At 39.5% G+C, this 23,727-nt stretch overlaps 1 protein-coding gene across 2 annotated transcripts in view; it reads right to left on the bottom strand.

Moving 5' to 3' along the window:
* Window positions 1-23,727, bottom strand: part of LOC138621013 (inactive dipeptidyl peptidase 10-like) — a 198,411-nt gene that overhangs the window by 5,835 nt on the left and 168,849 nt on the right. For both annotated transcript variants that reach the window (XM_069698730.1, XM_069698731.1), the window contains exons 7-19: window positions 22,723-22,804; window positions 18,905-19,025; window positions 17,673-17,827; window positions 16,770-16,867; window positions 15,587-15,710; window positions 11,799-11,837; window positions 9,052-9,159; window positions 5,660-5,751; window positions 5,404-5,451; window positions 4,661-4,782; window positions 2,864-2,908; window positions 723-821; window positions 563-632 (exon numbers count right to left, since the gene is read on the bottom strand). In XM_069698730.1, coding sequence (XP_069554831.1) covers window positions 563-632; window positions 723-821; window positions 2,864-2,908; window positions 4,661-4,782; window positions 5,404-5,451; window positions 5,660-5,751; window positions 9,052-9,159; window positions 11,799-11,837; window positions 15,587-15,710; window positions 16,770-16,867; window positions 17,673-17,827; window positions 18,905-19,025; window positions 22,723-22,804 — 1,203 coding nt within the window. The remainder of the gene's footprint in view (window positions 1-562; window positions 633-722; window positions 822-2,863; window positions 2,909-4,660; window positions 4,783-5,403; window positions 5,452-5,659; window positions 5,752-9,051; window positions 9,160-11,798; window positions 11,838-15,586; window positions 15,711-16,769; window positions 16,868-17,672; window positions 17,828-18,904; window positions 19,026-22,722; window positions 22,805-23,727) is intronic.

The raw sequence follows: 23,727 nt of genomic DNA, 5'->3' as shown, positions 1-23,727 counted from the left end.
TGGAATAAATCATGCCTTTTCTGGGGACTACTTTCGGTCGCGGATTAATACGTAGTCAGTCTTCGAGTGAGTGTACACAGCAGCAGGAAGTTGTATTCAAAATAACCTACGGAGTGTCTTCATTGTAAAAAAGAAGAAAATGTCAGCCAGTGCAGCAGTGTGATTATTGATTTGTTTCTAGCAGTGTTTGGACAACAATGGAGCACAAAGGTATAAAAAATATACTGGGTCCTGGATACATACTCGTATAGAATATTGAATATCTGCAGCTTTATCAGCCTGACATGTAAACACTCCTTCTTTTCTCTGTGTTGAATTTTCTCTCCGCTGGTTTGTTATTCAGCTGGATGTGAGGTACAGTCCATCACCCGGTGTCACAAAGGTACGCTGTGATTGACTTAAACATGACCTCGGTTACTCTGGATGCAAATGTATCTTCTGTCAGCGGCTTGATTACAACTGGGCCCCTCATACATTAAATATGCATACGTTTTCTGCCCTGTATTAGTCCTCTGATAAAAGCCTCATACAGTATGTAGTGTTGCAGCACGTCGGTACATACATCAGCAGCAGGAGTCCGTAGTGACGGGCGTCAGAGAAGTCCGGCGGGTACGAGATCTTCAAAGGTAAATCTGTGAAAGGAAATCATGTAAATGTAGCTGTACTGCGACTCATCTGATTGAAACTAATAAATAGTATAAAAGCTAATGTTTTACTCTCACCAAAATGTTCCATTGCAACAGTCCTGAAGTCCGTCAGCTGGATCCTTTTGTACTTCAAAGCTGTTTTCAGCAAAGAGTTGTTCTGAAGGATGTAGTAATCTGTAAAGATCAGGGCGTCGTGTTTAATGGATGAAAGAGCCCTCAAAAACTTGCTGTCAATAATCGATGCGCGGCTGCATACAAATGACCCTCAATAAGACAAGGGTCTTGTCTCTGCAGCTGGAGATATAATGAGATGAGATGGAAAGTGTAGGTAAGACGGAGAAGATCCGAGTCCCCGCCGATCGTTTCTGAAATTGTCTCATTTTCGCACACATTTAGAGAAATTGGGGGGGCCGAGTACATTCCCGGATTTCATCTTTTCTGCTTTGAAAATGAATGGACAGTTGTGAATTGTAATTATTTTTGCAAAAAAAAAAAAAAAAATGCTGCATGTGCTTTCGGGTTTGTAACGAAAATCGCAGGATTCACAAATCCAAAATGCGGAAAGTTTTCTGGTCAAACAAATAAAGTAATTTAGCACTGACCTTAATTAAAACTGTTATTTGTCCATCGGTACTTATGTTAAACTTGGATGAGCACCAAAAAAACCCAAAAAAACCAAAACAATTAAAAACACAATTCCACACAGCAGCTCATTCTGGCCTCCAAAACAAGACCACCCCCCCATATGTAATAAACAATGACTCTCTGATTTGGCCGTTTTTCCATTCAAGCCATCTGAGAGGCGTCTAAATGAAATGGAATTCATCCAGCATTTCTAATGGAAAACCCAAAATCAATAGATGTCTCATTATGAAACCGCCAGGGGCCTTGAGCTCCCAGCTGTGGATGAAGGGTCTGTCCAAATAACCCAGAGCAAATTGCTTGCTTTTCTACACCACAGCTGTTAACTTTTTTGGAGTTGAACAAAAAAAAAAAACACAAACATGGATAACAAAAATAGGCATTTGTATGTTGAGAGCAAATGCGTGTATATTCACGTGTGTTCATGCCTACAGATAAGAAAGATGGAAGAAAAGAAACAACAGAAGGAAAAAAAAAAAATCTGGATTTGAGGCCCTCTCCTGTGACCCAAATAGTATGCTGAGATGCAGGTTTTTTTTTTTTTTTTAACGCTGTTGGCTCAGACAAAAGGCTCGTTTCAGAAAGAAAAATTCATCAACTCCCCTTTTCAAGTTTTACACCGACACTTCAATGGACTCAAACCTTGGCCTCAGCCTCCATCGAGGCACTCGCTGAATTACCTTTTTGTACTCAAGGAAAGGGTATGAGTTTTCAGTTCCATGTAGCAAGATTTAGAGAATGTCTGTATTTTTTATTTTCAGCAGGGTGGAATATTCAACAAAAAACTATTTCACAAACGAAAAACAAAAACAAAAAAACTAAAGAAGAGTCATCTTCGAAACCAAGGAGTTACAGTTTGGGATCAAAGAATACAAACAAAACAATAAAGCAGAAGATGGGTAGGAACTCTTTTTACTTTGTAGATTTGATGTTAAATGTAAGTGCACCTGCGTGATCATAACAATATTTTCAGCCTGATGAATGGCACCTGTTCACAAAGAGGTTTGGCAAATGTCCTCATTAGGTCGGGCTAACATGTTTCATTCACAGAAGAAGACTTTCACACGGTGGAGCTTCGTGCTGTCAGAAATCAGTGAACTCTTTTGCGCCACATGATGTTAAATGCTAAGAAATGTCTCTATAACACAGCAGTCCACCGATTATACGACAGACACTGAAAGGAAAATGAGAGTGAAGCAGATTTGAGCTCAAAGTAGGTGATGTTAAATTGTCTGTTGCAACAGTGGATGGCTTTGGACAGCGACGTGCAAGCTGTCAGAGAGACATCAACTACTTCTGTGCTGAAAAGAAAAGCCATGATACTGATGGTAAACAAAGGAAGAATTCCCTGTACTCTGTGATATATTCACATTTAATAAAATGAGTTATAATTTTCAACCTTGAAATTCATTTAGATTAAGGCAGTCCAACCTCAGGCCTGAGAGCCACAAAAACAGTGGTTCTTGTAAGAAGCACGTTGGGTTTGAAATGTTTCTCTATCATATTCTGAATTCCTTAATCACAGACCTTCGAACTTCCTCTTTGTTTAACAGGTGAGATACACATAAACATACTTGAGTTATTGAGGCTGTGCAGGATCACAGTCGGTGCTCCAGGCCCTGAAAGGGAAAAAAAAAGAAGCTTGTGAGTAATTTATGCGACGTTCTGTTTCTCAGTAATCCTGACTGAGGGATTAAGTGTGCTGCGCATCAATAGAGAAGGATCGTTTGACTGTTACCGCATGAAAACAACTTCCAACTAAAATGCTAACACGTCATTGTAAATGGTATTTCCTGCATGTAAAATCGCTCCTCTGCAGCCGCGGCACTTAAAAGTCAAATGCAGGCAGTCGATTCTGCTCGTTACCTTCTCTGCCATACCTGAATCAATTAGGGGTCAAAGGTCACTCACAATGTCTCCTTAATAGCCTCAGACTGTCAAATTAAGTCAGTTCTTTTCAATGTTCCTGTGCAAAATACTTAGTCAGAGGTTAATAGGATGGCAGGTTGGCTCAATAGCTCTGCTGTAACGCTCCCTCGGCAGCTGCAGCCACATCCCCTCCTGCTTTCCTTTCCTTCGACTAAAACTGCAGCTCTTACTTCATTTCCTCTGTCGCACCGTTATAAGTTGGTGGGCTGTATTTGCTGTGACCTTTGCATTTCTCGTGTCACACAGACAAATGGTTTCATCGTGCGCTCGAAAACAGTCAACCAATCACCGGCGTTTTTATGAGCGGACTTAAAAGACTGGATGAAAACAGGACGTGAGGACGAGCTTGTCGGGATTACGTGAACCTCTCTGAGGACAACAAGCTTTCTCCATTATTTGTATTGCTTTTGTGGAAGGGAGCAACGTTGCCGTCAAATGAATCATCACACCGAGGCCCAAACGCTTCTGAGCAAGAAGAACTCTTCTGCTCAAAAGGAATTGAGACAACAAACAGTATGAGTTACTCCCTCAGCTACCTGCTGCCAAATAACGCTACCTGAAAGTGACTGTACCCAGTAGAGTGGCTAATTGTTTCATTTTATGACGCGCATTTAGAAATGATAAGAGATTTATTTACAAATTATGAACTCTGGCCAGAAGAATGAATGAAAAAAAAAAAATAGGAACATAAAACACAGTGTCGTCTCCAAATTAAAATCCTCTTCAGCCTGCAACCATCTCCAGCTGAGTTGTATTTGATTGGACGGATAACTTTAACTCAAAGGTAAAAGATATAAGCTGCTCAAACACTCAAATGTGGTTATTGATTGATTTCTTTTGGTAGCTGAATGACTTGTAGCAATCATACTTGTCGGGAAACAGATTTTGATTTGCGATTATTGCAAAATCTAAGGTGAGTGCTTTTTTTTCCCACTGCTGTTCGTTAAGTTCAGAATTTGGTCGCTTGACAAAGTTTGTTGTTGCTGCAGGCATCTACTAGCATCTGCTAACTTGCAGCTAATGCGCGCACACACACACACACACACACACACACACACACACACACACACACACACACACACACACACACACACACACACACACACACACACACACACACACACACACACACACACACACACACACATGACTTTGCTAGGTTATTGGTTGTAGCATTTAGCTGTAGTTGTGTTTCTGACCCAAAAACATGCATCACAAGTCTGAGTTTGGATCTCAGCTGGAAAAAAAAAGTTGGGTAAAGACAAGAAATTTCTGTGGTTTTCTAAATCTTTTGAGTCACAAAATCCAATACAGTTTAAAACATCAATCCCTTCAAAAAATGCCACATTATGGAGGCCAAAGACACTCTGACTGTAATCTGACTGGGAATTAAACAGCAGGAACTCCGGAAGAGGCTGAAAGTGGAGTGTTTGGTGGCTTACCTTTACAGTGGAGGATGATGTGCTGGTTTGTGGGACTGATGTCAGCGTCGAAGTACAGACAGTGAGCTTTATTTAGCTCACATGTTAAACACCGTCGAGGGAACAGACCCACAGTTTTAACACTGCGGACAGAAGAAAGTACAACAAAAACGGAAAGTAAGAGTAGGTGGATACAACTTTCGGAGTAGAAGATAAGCATCAAGGGACATGCTGGCATTGCTTTATCTTTTTTATGGCCAAATAAAGAGACCAAAACAAACAATAAATCATATCCTACTAAAACGTATTACCTGTCGAGTCACAGCCTGATCCAGTTTATACTTTTAGCATGTCGCCAAGGTCATTTTATAACATTTTATAAACTAAATAATTCACTAGTATTGAAAATGATTGAAAAAATGAATTAAATAATAAAAATATTATTCACATAATGATAAACAAGTCCTATTCTGGGACTTGAAACCCAACATTATTTTTATTTTATGCATTTTCTTAAAATTAATTTTGAGGAAGTCACATGAAGGTCTCTGGCACAGAGGCACAGGCCTATAGTAGGCTTAATAATGACAGTACTCTATCTATCATTGAGTTTTAAAAGTTGATCGTAAATGATAAGATCATGACAATATTTTTCTATAAATAAACAGTTTTTAAAAAGACATCCAGAGCATACATAATGTAAATCCTGTAGATCAGCGTCTAGTAAAAACTCTGTTATGACACTTCAAAAGCATAGAACAAACCTGAAAAGTTGCCGTCTTCGTGGCGAGCCCTCTGTGCTGAGAAAGTAACTGTCAAGAGAAAATAAAAGACAACTACTAGCACAAACAGACATACTCCATCAAACATCAGTCATTCGATTTTTGTTTTCTTTAGTGTGAGTGTAGATTCGATGGTGAGTCAAAGAGAGAAGTATACAGATCCGAGTTCAGTGTCTCAGATGTGTGTTTTCTTTGTTGTTGTTTGCGCTTCTGAGGTGTTCTGTCTTCACACACTCACAGGTTGTCGGTGTTCTCATCGTAGGCGATGATCCGGGTCACCTCCCAGTTTCCTGATGTTAAATGCCGGACTTCATTCTGATCTGCTCTGAACTGAAGAGAATCAAAAGAGGACGAGCATACAGAGGGTCACTTATTGGAGCTCAATCTATAGACTCTTCTGATTCTGTGTGCTCAGCGACCAGCTGTATGATAAAGATTTAAATTTGTCCGGAGCAGAAAAGCACCAGATTTGTTCACTGGTTCAAACAAATGATCAGAGTGTGTGATCTTTTGTCTGTTGGGGACAGTTCGGACCAAAGTTTCACGATTTGTAGTGTCTTAAAATATGAACGAGGGTAGTTATTTGCAACAGTTGCATTTTTAGTAGTCATGAAGGGGCAAAAACATAAAAGAAATGAGAGGGTTGATCATTTCGAGCCACCATGGGATGATTAAACAGAATACCTCAGGGCTTTGTGCCTGTATGCAAATTTCACCTGTGACTTGAGACAGGAGATCTCCCCTGTTCAATCAGTTTCTTCCGGCTTTTTTCTGGAGCAGTTTTGTCGTTTTGGTGTCTTACAATCTCAGATCAGCCATGCGCACCTTGACAATCTGAGTCGCAGGCGACACCGTCAGCTGCTTGAGTCGAGACGGAACGGTTCACTCTGCTGCATCTTTGCCCTGCAAAGTTCTAGTTTTGTCTTCTTGTGAATCTTTGGTTTGAACTAGTCTTTAACGGTAAATGCCGTGGCAGCCTTATTTTGTTAGTAAAATCCTCATCGGGTGTTTCAACTGGAGGCAAGTTGAGTTACTGTCTGGATTGATTGCACAGGAAGTTAATACAAAGACCCCGGGGGGGGGGGCAGCTGATTTACCTGTTCTGACAGTAAGTCTACCTGCGTGTCAGCTGAAAGTCAGCTCGTCTGTCTCCACTGGCTTCCATCCTGTTTGGTTTCGTTGTGTTTGGACCGCATCCACACTAAGCTATGAGCCTTTTTGTCTCCATTCAAACTTTAACTGCATATTTGTCCCCTAAAAATGAAACGTATGCGCAGAAACAGCTTTAACAGTCGTTAAACTTCTGATTCCAGCGACTCAAATTTTTCCCGTCAGTGAAATCAGTGCAACTTGTTTACATCAAACAATGTATTAGAAATGGCAGGAAGTCACTACAGAAACGGAAACAATGTCAACGTTTTTCAGTGGATTTCTAGAGCAGAAACAAGTTGAAACGGTTAACATGAGCATGTATACAATTTTTGTCACACAAACGGAAATGAAAAATTTGACACATGGCCTTTTTCCTTTAAGCTATGTAACATGAACATATTTTCAGTTACAGCTCATGTGTGGTGTCCGCTCTGCTGTCCTGCCTGCAGCTCAGCTGTGAATAAACATATGCAAATTTCACTGAAGCGATGCAAAGGTGAAAAGTTGAAAAACTCCCAATTGCAAGAGAAAAAAAAAGCATTGCTCTCCAGATGCTTAATGATTCAATGAATGTACAGCAGCCAGAGTTGAATACACAGAAATTGTCTGTTTCAGGCAAAACAACAGAGACGAGAGAAACGCTTCAGGCTAAATACGGTTTGCGTTCAGTCTGAGTGAACCTTTAGGTGGATGGTTGGGAGTTCAGATGCCAACATGGGAGACTACTGACTGTCTCAAGAAAAACACAACAGCATTAGCTCGAACCTTCGGTGATGCCAGAGGTTTTTTCTTGCCGGAGCCGGCTGTGTGCTTTCATTATTCATGAGCAGGGCTATATAATGTCTGGGAACTAAATTGTTAAGCACCGAAGTGGCATTTAAAAGTCAATTCCCAGTATACCCCCCCCCTCCCTGCAAACACTTCTGGTAACTCAAACACACTCCGCACTAACAGTTGCAGTCACAGTTTAAATCAAAAAGTCAAAGAAAATGATGTTCGGGAGGCAGAAACAAACAACAGCCAACTTCATAAAATTACTGACAGAATAACAAAGAAAATATGCAGCGAACAATCATATTAAAAATCAACACAGACGAGAAATCTATGATCATTGCATCATTACTGACAGGAGGTTCCTCCTCCTGGTGCCGATGTGCCAAAAACATTTTCCCATGATTCTAATCTGTCCCCAACCTCACATCATCAACACATCTCCATGTGAGGCTTCTCAGTGTTTTCAATCATTTGATGAACAGATTTGCTTTGAATTTCAATCAGTCCAGCTGTCAAAACACCTGTGCTACACATGAGTGAACCTACACCTAAAATGTAGTTTCTTTTTTTCTCTTTTCTCTTGAAAGTAAAAACAGGGATTGTTTATTTTCTACTGAATGCCACCAAAACCCAGATAACCTAGACTCAGTATTGCACATGAACGTATCCTGTTCAGACACTGACAGAGGAGGACTACAGCTGTTGCTGCTGCTCTGCTAGTATACTTGTGTAGACACCGTGCAACCATGACACAACCCAACACAACACAAGCTGTTACACAGTATGTCCTGTGACAGCTGGATTGACTGAAATCAAAACCTGTTTGCTTCATCAGGTACATCTGAGACAGTCAACCTAATCCCAAACCTCAACTAAAGTAGGGAGTGCAGCGCTATTGTTAAAAAAAAAAGAAACACAATTTGAGGTGTAACAGATTTCAAGATGATGCCACTTGGCTCAACTCAACCCGACCTGACTCGACTCGACTAGACTAAATTTTTTATAGCACCTTTCATACGAGCCTGGAGCCCAAAGTACGTATGAAAAGTATGAAAGACTGCGGGGCAGTCGAATCAACTCTAAACCCTCCTGAATAAACCCCACAGAGGTGGCAGGTCAGAAAACACGTAAATAATATCATATTTGTTGTTTTGGACACTATTTGTATGTATAGTTTTATCATTTGAATATTATTAATGGTTGCTTTTTTTTAGGTCTGGAAACATTTACCAGATCTGACAAATCCATTAGTCATGAAACAGGCTCAGCCAAAGATTTATTTCTCCGAGAAATAATACTGCATGAATTCATGAATTTTTTTTGTTTTGGGGAAAGTCTGCCCATGATTTGAATACAATATCAGTAAGGGAGAAGGAGGAAGAAAAAAACAGCAGAGACATTATACACAGCTCAAAAACTGCTGCCTTTAAATGACCCTTTTTATTTCTACTAACATGGCTGAAAGCCAAGATGCAACTTGAGGGAATTTGGATGTTAAAGTTTAAACATCAGTGCCGTTGGAAATGTCTTGATTGTGCCTACGTTTTAATCAACGGTTCAACAATAGCACCACAAATAAGAGCCTCTATCACCATGGCAACGACACAACATCCATCCTGTTATAATAAAGGCTGCAGCCTGATTACTTGTTTGTGAAAACTGTGGATTTGTACTTTGTAAAGCTGCCTATAATTCGGCATTCACCTGTGTAGTGAACATGGCGATGTGATGAAACTCTCCACGTCCTCCTTGTTTGACGGGAACAGTCAGGAAAAATCTGTTGCCGTCTTTGGAGAACACCGGTTCTTGGTTCTGTAGAGAGCAAACGTGCATCAGTTCCTTAGCATATCTTAGCCAGGTCAAGCAAAACTTAGACCTATTTATTTCTGGATGTAAACACGGGACAGTGAAGCATGCTGAAGTATCCTGTTTCAAGAGGATTACATTACATCGGCAGCTAATGGTATAAACATGTGGATTAAAACCCTTTGCAAATGGCCTCCATAGTCAAAACACTTGTTTTAGCCTGAAAGGAGCAAATCCTGTTGAAATTGCTGATTGAGTGTGTGAACACTTTTCCAGGAAAGAAAATGCAAAAGTTGGCTCCAGAGAGAGAAAGATCCATTTACCTCTGTCAAAAACTCTGAGTCAGAGGTTGAATGTATTTTTAAAGCAAGTACACCTAACCCCTAAAAGCAAATGTCTGCTGTGGCTCTGCAGGAACTTTCTACAATACAAGAAAATAACTCGGATGATGTCACAGTGATGCCAATCTGAGACTGGGTTCAAGGGCATCAGATTCATTTTCAAAATGTGGATTGGGGGCAAAAAATGTACCCGTGTGTCTGCAGAGAAACAGAAATTTGATTCTACTAGGTGCAAATATTTTTCTTGAGCTCCTTCCTCAAACAGGAAATGTTGGTACATATTAGCAAAGATTAATAATAGTATCCTATGTGAAATGGGTTGACTCAAAACCATAAGTGCACTAGGTGGGAAGGTGGTGTATGTATACGTATCATGAAAAAATATCTTTACACTGGAATCTGATTGATGAATATGAGTAACTGCAGAACTGAGGTGTGTTCATCAAGATCATCCTCGTGGATACTTAGCAAGATCAATGGGTTTTTACTTTAGTTTTTTTTTAAATCATGTTACTGTTACACATACTCAAGTAACAAATGGAAAAAAAAAATCCTTCTGCTAATGTTGGCCAACTAAACAAATTAAAGTAATGCATATTTCAAAATCTCTGACAAAGCAATATAATATATCTTAGAAAATCTCATTATTTAAATTAAAGCTTTTGACATTTGACAAGTTTAAAGTGTTGCAAATGATCTCAGTACCACAAATTATTTATGCCTGAGATTTTAGCCAGAATGAGCCTTGAGCTTTTCAAAACAAAAAAGTGCAACAGATCTGACATCTCTGATGATTTTACACGAAAAAAAATATTTTCGCAGAAAATCTCTTAATCTGTTTTGACACCTTCTCACAGTCAGTAAATGAGCATCTCTCATATTACCACCTTAACAAAGACAAGCAGCTTTTCATGCCAAGACTGTCAACTGGTTAAGTTACCCACCGCTACAGTCAGAAATGTACGGCTGCAGGGTTATAGGATCAAATTCCTTCTCTCTCTTCTGTCTCCGTCCGTGCTTCCCAATTCTCTGAGTAAATGGAAAAACGCTAAATCTGAGAGCAGACTACGCTCTCTCCTTTGGAATAAATAAATAAATGGAGCCAAAGGGAAATGGTTTAATTCTGAAAGTAGAGAAATATCAGTTCATATAATTATTTCACCAAATCAAGGAGGATTTGGTGTTTTGGCCTTGCTGGCTTTTATGTGTTTTCCTATGATTTAAATTGTATGGCTCTCCTAACATTACAATACATGCAAAAAGGCTGATGATAAGTAAGTGAGTTCTCCATTGCTAATCATGCTTTGTGGTGCTTATCAGGTTCATCTTACAGTGAAAACATCATAAATAACGCTGCACATTTTCAAATGGAAACAGTGATTTAATTGGCTGCCTCATACAATTTCAGCTTATCATACTAGTTGTGACCAAAATGTTCTTTTGTGCACTAATGCAATGCTGCACGACAATGCGAGTAAGGATCAACACCAGCACCTATATGGGACGTGCGAGTTTGCGATTTCACCATCGACTTTAGTCGAGATCGCACATCAAAAGTTGTGCTAAGCTTGAGAAATCAGGAACAAAGACCCTTGAAATGTTTTGGAAAGCTTCTAACAATGAAGCAACGAGCCGGGCGAGGTGTTTGAAATGGTATTCATGTTTCAAGAGGGGCAAACGGTCGCTGTCCACGACCGAAGAAGGCGTGTCGAATCAGAAGGGCTACCAGGTGGGTTTTCTTCGACATTCGTGGGGTTGTACACCATGTACAGAGTTAAAAAGTGTTTGTTAACTTGAGTTTAACTGTTTTTTTTTAGTGAAAGTCGCTGTTTTTTAGCTTCTTTTTTTTTATCTTTGTTAGTGGTGTTAGCTGTTTGCTAGCTTAGTTAGCTGGTTATCAGACTAACCACCTGAAATTTGACGCGATGGCAGTTATCGCCTCTGTGCTCCGGGCGTATAAGGCTACAGGAACAATCCCTGAATTTACATGCAGTACACTTAAACATGAGATGATGAGGTCACAGGCCGAGCAGCAGGAAAGGCCGCTGAAGAGAAGAAGACTCAAGAGTCCGTGTTGCTGCTGCTCAGCCTGTGTTTGCGTCATCATTTGTAGGATTTCTGGGATGAAAAGTGCCTTCTATCTAGATTCAGCAATAACCGAAAGATAAGAAAGAAGTTGTCCTTTATGTTGCATAATTGGAAAGGTATCGAGGCAGACATAACATCGACTGAAATTATAGCAATGGAGCTTTTTTTTTTCCTTTTTTTTTTAAACTGCGACACGTAGAACGGAAAGAACTTTACCTGCTTGGAAAGCCAGAGCTCAGAGCTTTCTTCATGTCTCTGAAAAACATGTCAGAGAAAAATGTCAAACCCACATCATCAAAATCCTCTCAACTCTGTGCTGTTTTATATTTCAATTTTGTTCAAGAACTAAACCTCTGACTCAAATATACATGTCATATATAATACGCCTGATACAGAGAGTAAATTGCACACAATAAACACATAGTCAGGTCATGGAAAATGTTTTAGAATCTATGCATGCAAATGAAAGGATCAGAAAAGGGTCAATCCATTAGAGTTGACAGTGATGCAACAACTAAACATCAGGAGAGGAAAAAAGGAAGAAAAAATATAATTGCATTGATCAAGTAAATAGATTTAGAATTTGTATGAAAATTCAAAGAACAAAGTACAAAAATGAAAACCGAAAAATTGCACTTTGCCAATTTTACATACTGTAATCTATCATTCCCTCAATATAAACAATATTTGTAAGTCTTTTACCCACATATTTAAGGAAGGATGAAAGTCTTTTAAAAAAAAAAATCACCTGTTAGATGCCATTAGTAATAGCTCATTTATTGTTTCATCCTACATACTACAATTTTAGGTAGTTTAGTATCAATATATGTTTCCAGATATTACTATTAAACAACCTTTTTTGATGATAATTTATCAGCTTCACTGGAAATTTTGAGAACATTTCTGTCAAACTTGGATTCATCTTGTGTCTAAACTGGGTTGTAATTGGGCTCTGGTTCTGTTGTAGATTTCCTTCACTATTTGCCACATTTCTACCCCTGTTGCTTCATCTATTATGAGATTGAAGTCATAGTTCAAAATGTGTCGTAAATATTCTCATGTTACTCACAATGGTTAACTTCAGCGCGCTTCTGACCCAAAACTGATCTGCACAAGAGTCTGAAGATCAAAGAGATAACTGTTTCTGAGTAAAGCTTTGAATTTATGAATATCTGCAGAAGTGATTTTTGGGAAGACCATAATTCAGTTGGATCATTTCAACTGGGAGAATCACGCCTTTATCAAGCAAATATCCCAGAGTTAAAATCTCACTAGATGTTACATCCAATGATACCTTGTACGGAAGCCAGAGAAGACAGTGTTTCAGAACCACCCTCGAAGTTTCTTGTTGTTTGTCAGACTTTCACACTGTCCACAAGTCCTCTGTTCCACCTTAAGTCTGGGGCAAAGTAAAGGACTTGGTAGTATATCACCTGTGTTAAATGACTCCAGATCTATCCATGCTGATTCTGGGCCATCATTAATCCACTCAGCAGGTAGCTGTGCAGCCGACTAATAGAGTCTAACATTTGGCACATTTAAACCCCACACATTTAAATGTGCCGTTTTTAATCGTGGTTTCTTTTTGCTCCAAATAAATGTTTTGAACCAGCTGTGTACCCTTTTATTGTTTTATTATTAAGTGGGGTAAAGACCATTTGAAAATGATGAAGAAGTGTCGGTAGAATATTTATTTTCAGTAAATATCCTACACAACAGTGACAGCGGTATCCACCTGTCTCAAAAACAACAGAGCAATAGTAAATGCAGTGTAATCACATTCTTTCCCCCTCAAACGACTTTTCTTTTATGTCACCAAAACATTTTAAAAAAGTGGTATGTGTCTCATATTATGTAAAACTTATTTTGGAATAGCCCTTCAGTGGCACATTTTCCAGTCACATTTGGTGGTCCCATAATGGGGCCCTTATTTTGCTGTTTACTTTAACACCCCACTGGGGACACCATTCCCGGTCTGAGCCATCATTTCAAACCAACATGCAGAAGCAGAAGCAGGAGCCAGAGTTTTGGCAGGGGGATTTTGGGCGCCGTGTCCAGGCCGGAGCTAAGCTGCCTCTTGGCCGGGCGTCATGTTTGTTCGTGCAAATCACACCAAATCAGCAACCACAGAACTGGAGAGCGGCCTGTTGAGTCCCACAGTTCAACTGCTGGGTTCACACTGCTCTGCGCCGTCCAAACATGGAGAGAATATGGAGAGGATTTTACTCCAGCAGATGTGCTGCGATTTCAGCAAAGTTTTCGTCATCTCAAATGATTAGTGGTTTTCAAACTTCTGTTCTGCCCACTTTAAAAGGCTGCACCACTTCATGTCCACCCAAACCGGAAAAAGCCTACTTCATTCTGATCAGTCACTAACATTAAACTACCAATAAAACAAGGTAAATTGTATTAAAATCAACAAGGCAGCCTTGGTAGCACTAGAGCACTTTGGTTGATGTCCCCACATGAATTGCTCAACATGTATTCTCCCCTGGCTATCTGTGGCTTCCCTGCTGTGGCTCAGCCCTTCATCACACCCCTGGTTTAACAGACACAACAGTGAAGGACTGCAGAAACAGGCACAGTCAAGGTCATTTGCATATAATCATAAAAATACATATTTTGAGCACGTCAGGACTGTTCAAAGGGCTACATGGTGAACGAGTATGGCTAGCGAGCCAACGGCTAACAGGCTGGCAAGTTAGGGACATGCTTATGCCAGCAAGTCACAAGAACTCTGAAGTTGTCCTTGATTTTTCTCTGCTGTGCTGTTCAGTCACTTTCTTGATGGCACGCAATTTACTATTGGCTAAAGCCTGCCCACAAACATCAATTGTCCAATCATAGCATAGCAACTGTAACCAGGCTCAGCAGGCCTTAACCTTTAACATGACAGCCTGAACCACAGCAGCAGTTAAAGTCCAAACAATAACCATTATAACCCAGCTTCACCCACAGCAGACAGAGCAGCTGCAGCTCTGCTCACAACAAGAAGCTGAATACTGTTGGGGATCGGCCTTTTAACGTGAATGAGCACTAAATACATGAACTTGTCACATCATCTCTAATCCCGGTAATATCAGAGTGTTACAAGTGATATGAAACAACACAATTCTGTTCATGAAGACCAGAGCAGCTGAATGCAAACAGACATGTGGCTCAGAGCGAATGGAAGAAGAAAAGTATTGCGTGGGGAAGGCAAAAGTAGTCCTGAAAAAACATCGTCCCCCGTGACCCTTTAGGGGCTCCGTACTAATCTACCTCAAACAAAATATACAATGAAAACTATTTAGATCGGGTCTAGTATATCGAGCAGAGTTTAGGTCATGTGCCTGTGCTGTGCTTGTGTAACTACTGGAGAGGTTAATGAGTGTTTCACATAAATAATCAAGGTACTTGTACTCTCTGTTTAACATGAATAAAAGATAGCCACGTTGCCATGTTACTTCGATCCTCTTCAACTCACAGCAACAAAAAAGATAGCGATCAATTAGTGGATACGGAGAAGAAAATCATTGAAAATTAAAAGTTCTCAAGTTAAATGAAAGAAGTGCAGAGGACAAACACTTCACACAAGTGTTACCTTGGCGATCAGACAAGATTTAATAACTCAAGAACTGAAGCCAGGCTTGATCAAATATAAACTTTGCATAAAGCACTTCACTAAAACATTCACAAACACAACTTTGTGTTCCTACAATGAATGTGTAGTGTGCTGTTGCCTTGCACAGTCAAGGAACATTTGTCAGCAATCAATTCTCATATTTTGGTGATACATTAAAGTGAGAAGAGATGCTTTGAAATTTTCAGTCTGCTTTTCTACTCAAGAACACACCCACACCTAACTCTCTCTCACTGCCTCTCTCTCACTCACACACACACACACACACACACACACACACACACACACACACACACACACACACACACACACACACACACACACACACACACACACACACACACACACACACACACACACACACACACACACACAAACAGACCGTGACGCAGGCTCCGGTGGTTGTGTCACACACAGTCAGGATGGAGATGTTCTGGGCCCGGTTCAGCCACCTGACGGATGTCCTGGTCTTGCTGATCCACTTCACCATGGTCACATAATGTTCCCTATGAATAAGAACAAAAAATATCACAGTTACAGAGGTAATGTTAAGACCTATAGTTGTCTGTAATAATGGACTTCAAGACTCAGACTAACTATACCTTAAAATATTCTGTACATTTGTGTAAAGTAAAACGCTCAAGACTATTGAAGTAGGTGTACAATGTGGAAATTACATACTGTGGACGGGAATAATGATTTACCAATATTTCAAAAAATGGTTATCAAATTGCATGTTTATTCCAAAAGTTTGCACAATTATATTGCACGTGTTTTGCTGGTGATTTACCAAAATAAATTTGCGTCATTGATGTCAGGTGCAAATCTTTCGATTTAAATGAAGGTTTTAAAGTGATTCCAGCCATGTACAGTTTAGATGGAAAACATAACGACCACAAAAAGAAAGGGACATTTTATCCCATTAAATTAGAGGTACAAGCGGAGGAGGCCAATAAGTACATTTTGAGGCAAAGAAGCAAATAAATATAAATAGACTAAGAAGGAAAGCTAAATGGGAGATTATTAGCGAGAAATTCACACACATTACACACAGTTACACAAGCAAACCTTAAATAAATCAGGCCCTTAGCCTTTAAAATAAGAAATAACGTCATTGAATATGAAAGTCTGAGTTGTTTGCGGTTGGTAATATTTCAGCTTCCTGAGTCCAAATTACCAAATTACATCAATGTCAAGCTGCTGTTTCTCTGTTGTTTCTCTTCCATAAAGTCATTTTATTGGTGGTACACGACATGCAGATTTTTTTTAGATTCATGAGCTTCTATAAGATTGTTCTGGCACACAGGGATGCTGAAATAGCAATAAGCCCCCACCAGAAACATAAGGAGGTTAGTTGTTCATTCCTTTTGTTAGCTATTCTAACTGAAAGTAAAGGTTAAAGCTCCAGCAGCTGCAGTGCAATGCACAACAAGCCGCAGTGTGCAAGATTCAAGTGTCTGGTGAGGAAAAATAATCATCTATAGTTTGAAATGTCAAAAAGTATCCCTGCGAGCGGCACAGCAGCTGATGCAAAAGTTTGACGGAGGAAGCGCGGCTCCGCTCACCGCAACTTGAGTGTCTCTGGAGGCATAAGCTCCAGCGTGTGCGTCGGCCCGTAAAGATTCACCACGTACAGCTTCACCGCCGGGTTGGGTTGGCCAGCCTGCGTGCAGAACCAAACAACCGGTCAGAGTTTAGACAGAGGCCTCACATCACTGCTGCAGAAAAAAGGTTTTATGCAACAAAAATTACAACTGTGACTTATAAAGTGCAGCAAAATTAAGTGATTTGGAATGAATAATTAAGTCAGAGCAGACCTTTAAACGCACATACAGCTTGACAGTTATGCACGTGTTGTTATGCACAGACTGTTAGCAGGTTTGTCAGCAGACATGCAAAAGAACGCTGATTAGACGTGAAGCAATAGAGAAACACTTCACTGATGGAACTGTAAATCGCAAACATAAATAACAGCCATTTGCATTCAGTCATTGCTTTTATTGATTCAGTTGAACATTGTTCTGCATACAGACGAGGACAACAACAACCCTTCCCTGAGAAATCGGTGCTCTATTATGTTGAGTTATTTCTAGAAGTTAATTCGGGATTTTGTATGCTAATTCTTGTTGTCATACCACCTCATTCTGCAGCACTCTGATTTCCTGCGTTTGTCACAATGACATCGGATGATGCACAAGGAGAGCACTACAGGTATATTGAGGGAAGGGTTCTTCTGGTATTTGTCTACATGCAGAACAGCGTTCAAATGAATGAATGAAAGCAACGACCTAATGTAAATGCCTGTTCTTTACGTTTGTGGTTTATAGTTGCTTCAGTGAAGTGTCTCTCCTAAATTTCCCGTCCTCCATGGGGGGGGGGGGGGATCATGTTTTAAGTGTGTCTCTGTGAAAGAACCCAAACTCCAAATAAATAAACGAGGTCATGAATATCTTCGAAATAGTGGTCACCTTGGGGTAGGGGTACTGCTTTCCCCTCGGATATGTCATGCCGGTGAAGCGAGGTAAAGCCATGTTGGGCACCAGAGTGTCGTTGAGAACCAGGAAGGCCAACCTCTCTCCATCAGGGGACCACCAGTGAGCCACGTGGGTCAGAAGGATCTCCTCTGTTTGGAAGGAGATACCATATATTTATTGAAATCAATCTGTAGATTTTAGGATTCAAAAAGCGAGAATTCTACCATCTTATAAGTCAAAATAACACAGCATATTTACAGATGTGTGTATTTTTTTATATTTTTGCCTTCACCAAGAGAGGACGCCAAAGTTGAACATATTTAATTGTTGTTATTAGCAGCTTTACATCATAGTTTACGTCAGCTGTGTACAACAAACACAAAACTAAATTCAGTTCAAATGTGATGATATTACAAGACAAAGAAATGGGTTGAATAGTAATTACTTATTATCATGAAATCCCAGAGTCCCCTATAATATAGCTAGTAGTTCATCATTTATTTAATATTTGTGATAATACAATTTTAAATATATTCTGATTATCCTTTCACCAGGAAAATGCAGTCTTATGTACACACAAACACACTCCAAATGCCGACACACAACTAAACACAGGTGAAGCCAAAGAGCTGCTGCAACAACACAAGGTATTAAATTAGGTTCTAATTTGAGGTTAACCTTCACTGATTGCTGCGATATTATACTTCACAAATATAATGAGGAACAAAAGTGGAAAAAAAAAATGTCATACCAACAGAGCTGTGAAGCTGCTTGCCTTTTTTTAGATTTAAAGAAGATTTACATAATCTTATTTTCCCCTGTGAGACGGGCCAGAGTGGCTGAGAGTATGCAGTGTGTTTTTGCTTAAAGCACATAAAATGACTCCTCACACCCAGTGGGGAAATATCTGCACTAGAACAAACATTATGAATATTTAATAACTGTCTTTTATTCAGTAATGCTTGTAAACACCGGCATTTTCCGTTTAATGAGACAGCGTGTCAACGCTTTGAAATCAAAGTAGCGTAGATATTATCAAATACACCTTCGCATTATTTAAAACCCACCGTGGCAGAGCAGTTTATCAACAAGTCATTATCAGGCTTTTTTTTTTCTCAGTTAGATGCATTATTCTTCAGTCTACTATGAAAAGGTAGAAACTACATTCTTTTGCTACTTTTGGCCTCAGATTGAGTGAAAAAGTTGGCAAAGGAGTTGATATGTACCTTCATAGAGCCAGTCAGCAATCCCATTGAAGATGACCCCTTCCTTCCCCGATGATGTCAGCCTTAGGGAGTTGCTCTTGACATCAGATTGGTAGTAGATGTTATTTTCAAATATGTAGATCTGCAGAGACAAAGCACACACAATTCAAATGTTACGTGGTAAGAAACAGAGAAATGCTGCAAGAGAGGAAAACTGATGCACGATTCTTTTGGGCTGGAGCACACATCAACTGGATTAACAATTACGATATTAAATACACTGCTCAAGCATCCCCTCCCAGGTCTGACAATTGGGGGAACCTTTTTTTTTTTTTTTTTTTTTTTTTTTGCTGTGATCCAGGAGAGGTGATGCAGCATCAAAAAGGTTGTTCCATTAAGATTGTTTAAGATTGCAAATTCAAGTGGGTAAAATGAGTTTTCTGCTTAGAGACGGGGTATAAGGAGCTCAGACATCCAGAAGGAGCTTCAAGTAGAGCAGCTGCTCCTTTGTGTTGAAACGAGCCTGTTTCGGTGGTTCTGATTGGTTCAGAAGGACTCCAGTGGAGGAGCTTACAAAACCTGGTCAGGAAAATGTTGCCGGGTAAAGGAAATGCTGGACTACCTACCTTAGCGGGCTGCCACTGAAACCAAGCTCCTGATAGTTCGCAGAAAATGAATGAATAAATGAAGGCAAGTTCTGGAGTAATAAGGAGTGTCTATTTCATGTATGTCTATTTATATGTTTAAATATACTGTATCTGCCTGGAACGATACAGAAGCTTCGTATTAGCAGGAGTACCCATCGTACAAAAACTGCTACGTACATTTACTATGCAACTTCATGAGATCTTTGCGTGGGTCTCGAAACAGAGGAAGTGGGGAATACTGTGCTGGACTGTACTGTATTGTCTGTTGCATTGAAGAATAGGAGAAGTGAAAAGTTAAATTCCACAGCAGGAAACAAAAAAACAATACTGAACCTATCTGACACTTTTGTCAAAGTACAAATCCAACTTGTCCAACAAACAGCAGCAAGTCAAACTCTAAACAGACCAAAGTCCATCTCAGACTGAAGCACAAACTCGAGCCAGCCGTTTTTGTGGCCTGATGTGATCTCACAAAAAAAATAATTAGCACAGGGCCTCTCCATGTACTGACATAACCTCACAGTCAGCAGAGCCTTCTGCTGTCTGGCTGGAAGAAATCAAGTTAACATCAGTCCAGAAGGCAGACTGTGCATGTGCTGAAAGGTTCAGAGGAATGATAATTTAACAGCACTTCAAATACACCATCTGCAAGGCGGAAGCCCTCCAAAATGTGATGGATTATTATTACCATGAACTGCAATGAAGATAATCAGCCATTTAAGGTTTTTCTTGCTGCAGGTTTGATAAAAAATAGACATCAAAACAAAAATAATCATTTTTGAATTAGTGTGGACATTCAGGTAGGATACTTTCTGACAGCTTTTACTTTGAGCAAAAGGGTTATTCTGTGTTTTTTATTATAAGAAACCTCAGAGATGGACTGAAACCAAAAATATGTCTGTGCCCAGCGCATTACATTAACTCTGCCAACCTTATCCTTTAATGCGCTCCCTGTAATTGTACCCTTATTCGAAACACTCCACATATATAAACTGAAGAGCCTTTGTGAAAGCTGTAACTGCAGGTTACTGTCAATGCAGGTGGTTTAAGAAGATAATAGATTACGGCCTGCAACATACATTCCTTCCCATAGTACACTGAATCTGGACAGTATGTATTTTACTGATACACAAGTACAATTATCCAACAAGTAGTTCCAACACAGCGATCTGATTGGTCAACTGAACATTTGGAAGGTGCTCGAATCAGCATAACAGCACACCCTGCTCATCACTAGAAACATCACTCCACCTTCTCAATGGCAATATATAAATAGATTTGAATTTCATATCAAATGCAATATGATTTTGTTTTATACTTGTAATAGGTCTATTAATTGTGACCCATTTGGTGAAATCGGGTTTCTTTTGGTCCTTTTTTGCTGCTCAAAGCACCGAGCATTCGTGGTGTTAGTCGCGCACTTAAAATCTTTGCGGCTGCTGGCTTGACCGGTTTTGGTTTTAATTCATGACACCATGCTAAAATCTTGAGTCCATAACATGAGTCCATCAATATCTTTTTTTTTTTTTTACTTACAACAAGACTGAGCGAGCTAAGCAGTTTAGTGTTTCTATGCTGTAATTATTTAGCTTAAAAAAACTATCTCTAGAAAGGAATAAAATGGGCTAGAAATGGTCTCTGTTGCTAGGGTCGTTGCTAAGGGTCGGCCTACTTCCTGGAGTAGTAAACGTTGCATACATTACATTCGTTTCTACTGATGCGTGAATATATTTTGATGACACATTTTATGTAGTTGGTAACTTGTTGTACAATCATAATATTACACTCGAGGGTGTGCTTTAACATCATTATTAGCATGACAGTGATGCGGTCAGTAAGCATCACTAAAATTAAAGCACACCCTCTCGTGAAATTTTGCTTAAGGAAACAAGATGTGAAGTTATTATTGGAATTATACTGGCAGTGGCATTAACATTCAACATTTAGAATCAGACTTGAAATTCACAGATTAATCCAAGCAGCTCATTTGGGGCTTAATTATAACTTCATAAACTGTGAAAGGTCTTGGTATTTAGTGTCACTGTGTATCCAATGCATTTCCTAAGACTCTATGGTGATGAATGGAAACCCCCTGATTCATATTCCACTCATAACTCTCAGGCATCTTCCTAATACACAAATTCCCAAAGAATTGCTACGAGGCTGGCTTTGAGCCTGTTACAGCGAAACACACGTACGTCATTGTTTCCAAAAGATTCTCCTGTGGGTAATGACGCTGCTTCTCGAGAGCTTGAAAAACCTCCACATCTGTGTAGCTCTCACTTCCTTATCATCATAATGACTTCCTAATGGAGTCCTGTTTGACTTAAGCTCAAATATTCCACGCCAAATTTTGCAAAAATGGACACAACAGCTCTGCTTTTGCTTTTTAAGGCTTTTAGCTGTCAACAACACAAAAAAGCCTCCCCGTCTGTCTGGTGCAGATACATTAAAAAAAAAAGGTACAATGGGAAAAAATTTGCATTTAATTAGGGTCCCTTCAAAAATGTAGACCTGAGCACATTATGAGCAGAGCGGGGAAGTCTGACTTACAAACACCAGCAACAAGACAGGCTTTTATGAGTATTTTTTGTGTAGAAACACACACAGACACACAGCTCCAAGCATGTTAAAAATGTGTTGTGAACCATTGTACATCTGTTCACACAATGTTGTCTGCAGACCTGAAGCTGAAGATAAATTTGTCTTTTTTTGGGCTGCACAATCACAGATCCTTCGAAATAGTGTTTTATTTTTTTGGTAAAATTTCTTGATTGGCTGTTTGTTGGATGTCATATGAAGCCTGTTGGACTGGAGTTAAAGACTAAAATCTAAAGTGTAGGGAAACTCATCATTTTCTGTCCGTATCAATTTACCTCCATAACAAAAGAACCAAAAGGTACCTTATATTGTTTAAAACTCATTCAGTGTGTTCTCATTATTGGGTTAATAATTGCAATCAAATATCAATCAACAAGTTTTCATTGCTGTAAATGTTATGGATCCTTGAAACAAACATGCTTTTATAATAACTTAATTACTGTAAGCTCCAGCAGGTTCAAGCCACAAACAGCTGAATGTATAAAACAGAACATATACCAATGAGTTAATGTTCACTAACTCCAAAATACAATAGAGGTAAAGCCAGCAGTGTGAGGAAGGGCTGAGAAATGCTTCTCTGTGTGTTCTCACCAGTTGTTGGCCTTGTACTCCCCAGGCAGCGTACTGCAGGACTGAGTTCACCACCTCAGGAGGGTCCAGCTCCCAAACCTCCCTAGAAAAAAAGATAATAAGTCTCATGAGACGTCTGTTGCTGAATTACGTTGTTGATGGGCTGCAATTGTTGTTGACAAACCCTTTATTGCAAGTTACTAGAAATAGGGGAATGGACAACAGATTGAAACGTCCACAAAACTTTTTTGATAGTTGATGAAATGATTGATTGTTTCAGGTTTTTAAATGCGAGAATTTTTTTTGGTCTTGTGAATTGAATATTATGGGTTTTTAATTCGAATTCAATCTGTTATATCTCCTCAAATGTAAAGCCAAAATGAACAACCTTGGGCTCTTTGGATAACCTGTGAGAATTTTTAATTACAAAATGAAATAAAAATTCTGAAGTAGAAAGTGAATGACATTCATATAATAATGAGTCAGTAAACACTGAAGCTACTTAAAGTGTTCTAAAAATTCTGAACTTTAACTTCAACCAAATATTATATGACAAAAATTAAGTGCAAGAGTGCCACATCAATTTTAATCAAAGTTGTACAAAGCTGGCTTTCTATTTAGGGCCAAGGGTGTCAAACATACGGCCCATGGGCCGGATCCGGCCCGCAAGGGGGTCCAGCTCGGCCCGTCGGATGACTTTGCTAAGTGTGAAAATTACAGAAAGACATAAATTGCATTTCTATGAGAATATGGAGGTTTATGAGTACAAACATTTTGTATTTTTTTTTTTTTTTTAATCGATCCAGTAATTGCTTCAAAAACAGCGTAAATGCGACGTCTGCTCCGGAGGCAGAAGCGCTCATTGCCACAGGCAGATAAACAGTGGGCTGATGTCTGAGTTTTTGGTCTTTATGTTTCTAGTTTATTGTAAAAAGACCTTAAAACAGGGTTTATCATCCAAAAACCTTCACCAATGATTTAAACAAAGAGAAATGTTGTCGTTATGTATGCGTTATTATGCTATGC

Source organism: Brachyistius frenatus, unplaced genomic scaffold (genome assembly GCF_029030835.1).
Source record: "Brachyistius frenatus isolate BFR_SWC_R1_liver_20210118 unplaced genomic scaffold, ASM2903083v1 Contig_28, whole genome shotgun sequence".
Taxonomy (NCBI): domain Eukaryota; kingdom Metazoa; phylum Chordata; class Actinopteri; family Embiotocidae; genus Brachyistius; species Brachyistius frenatus.
The sequence above is the reverse complement of the archived record's forward strand: the minus strand, read 5'-3'. Positions and strand labels throughout refer to the sequence as shown.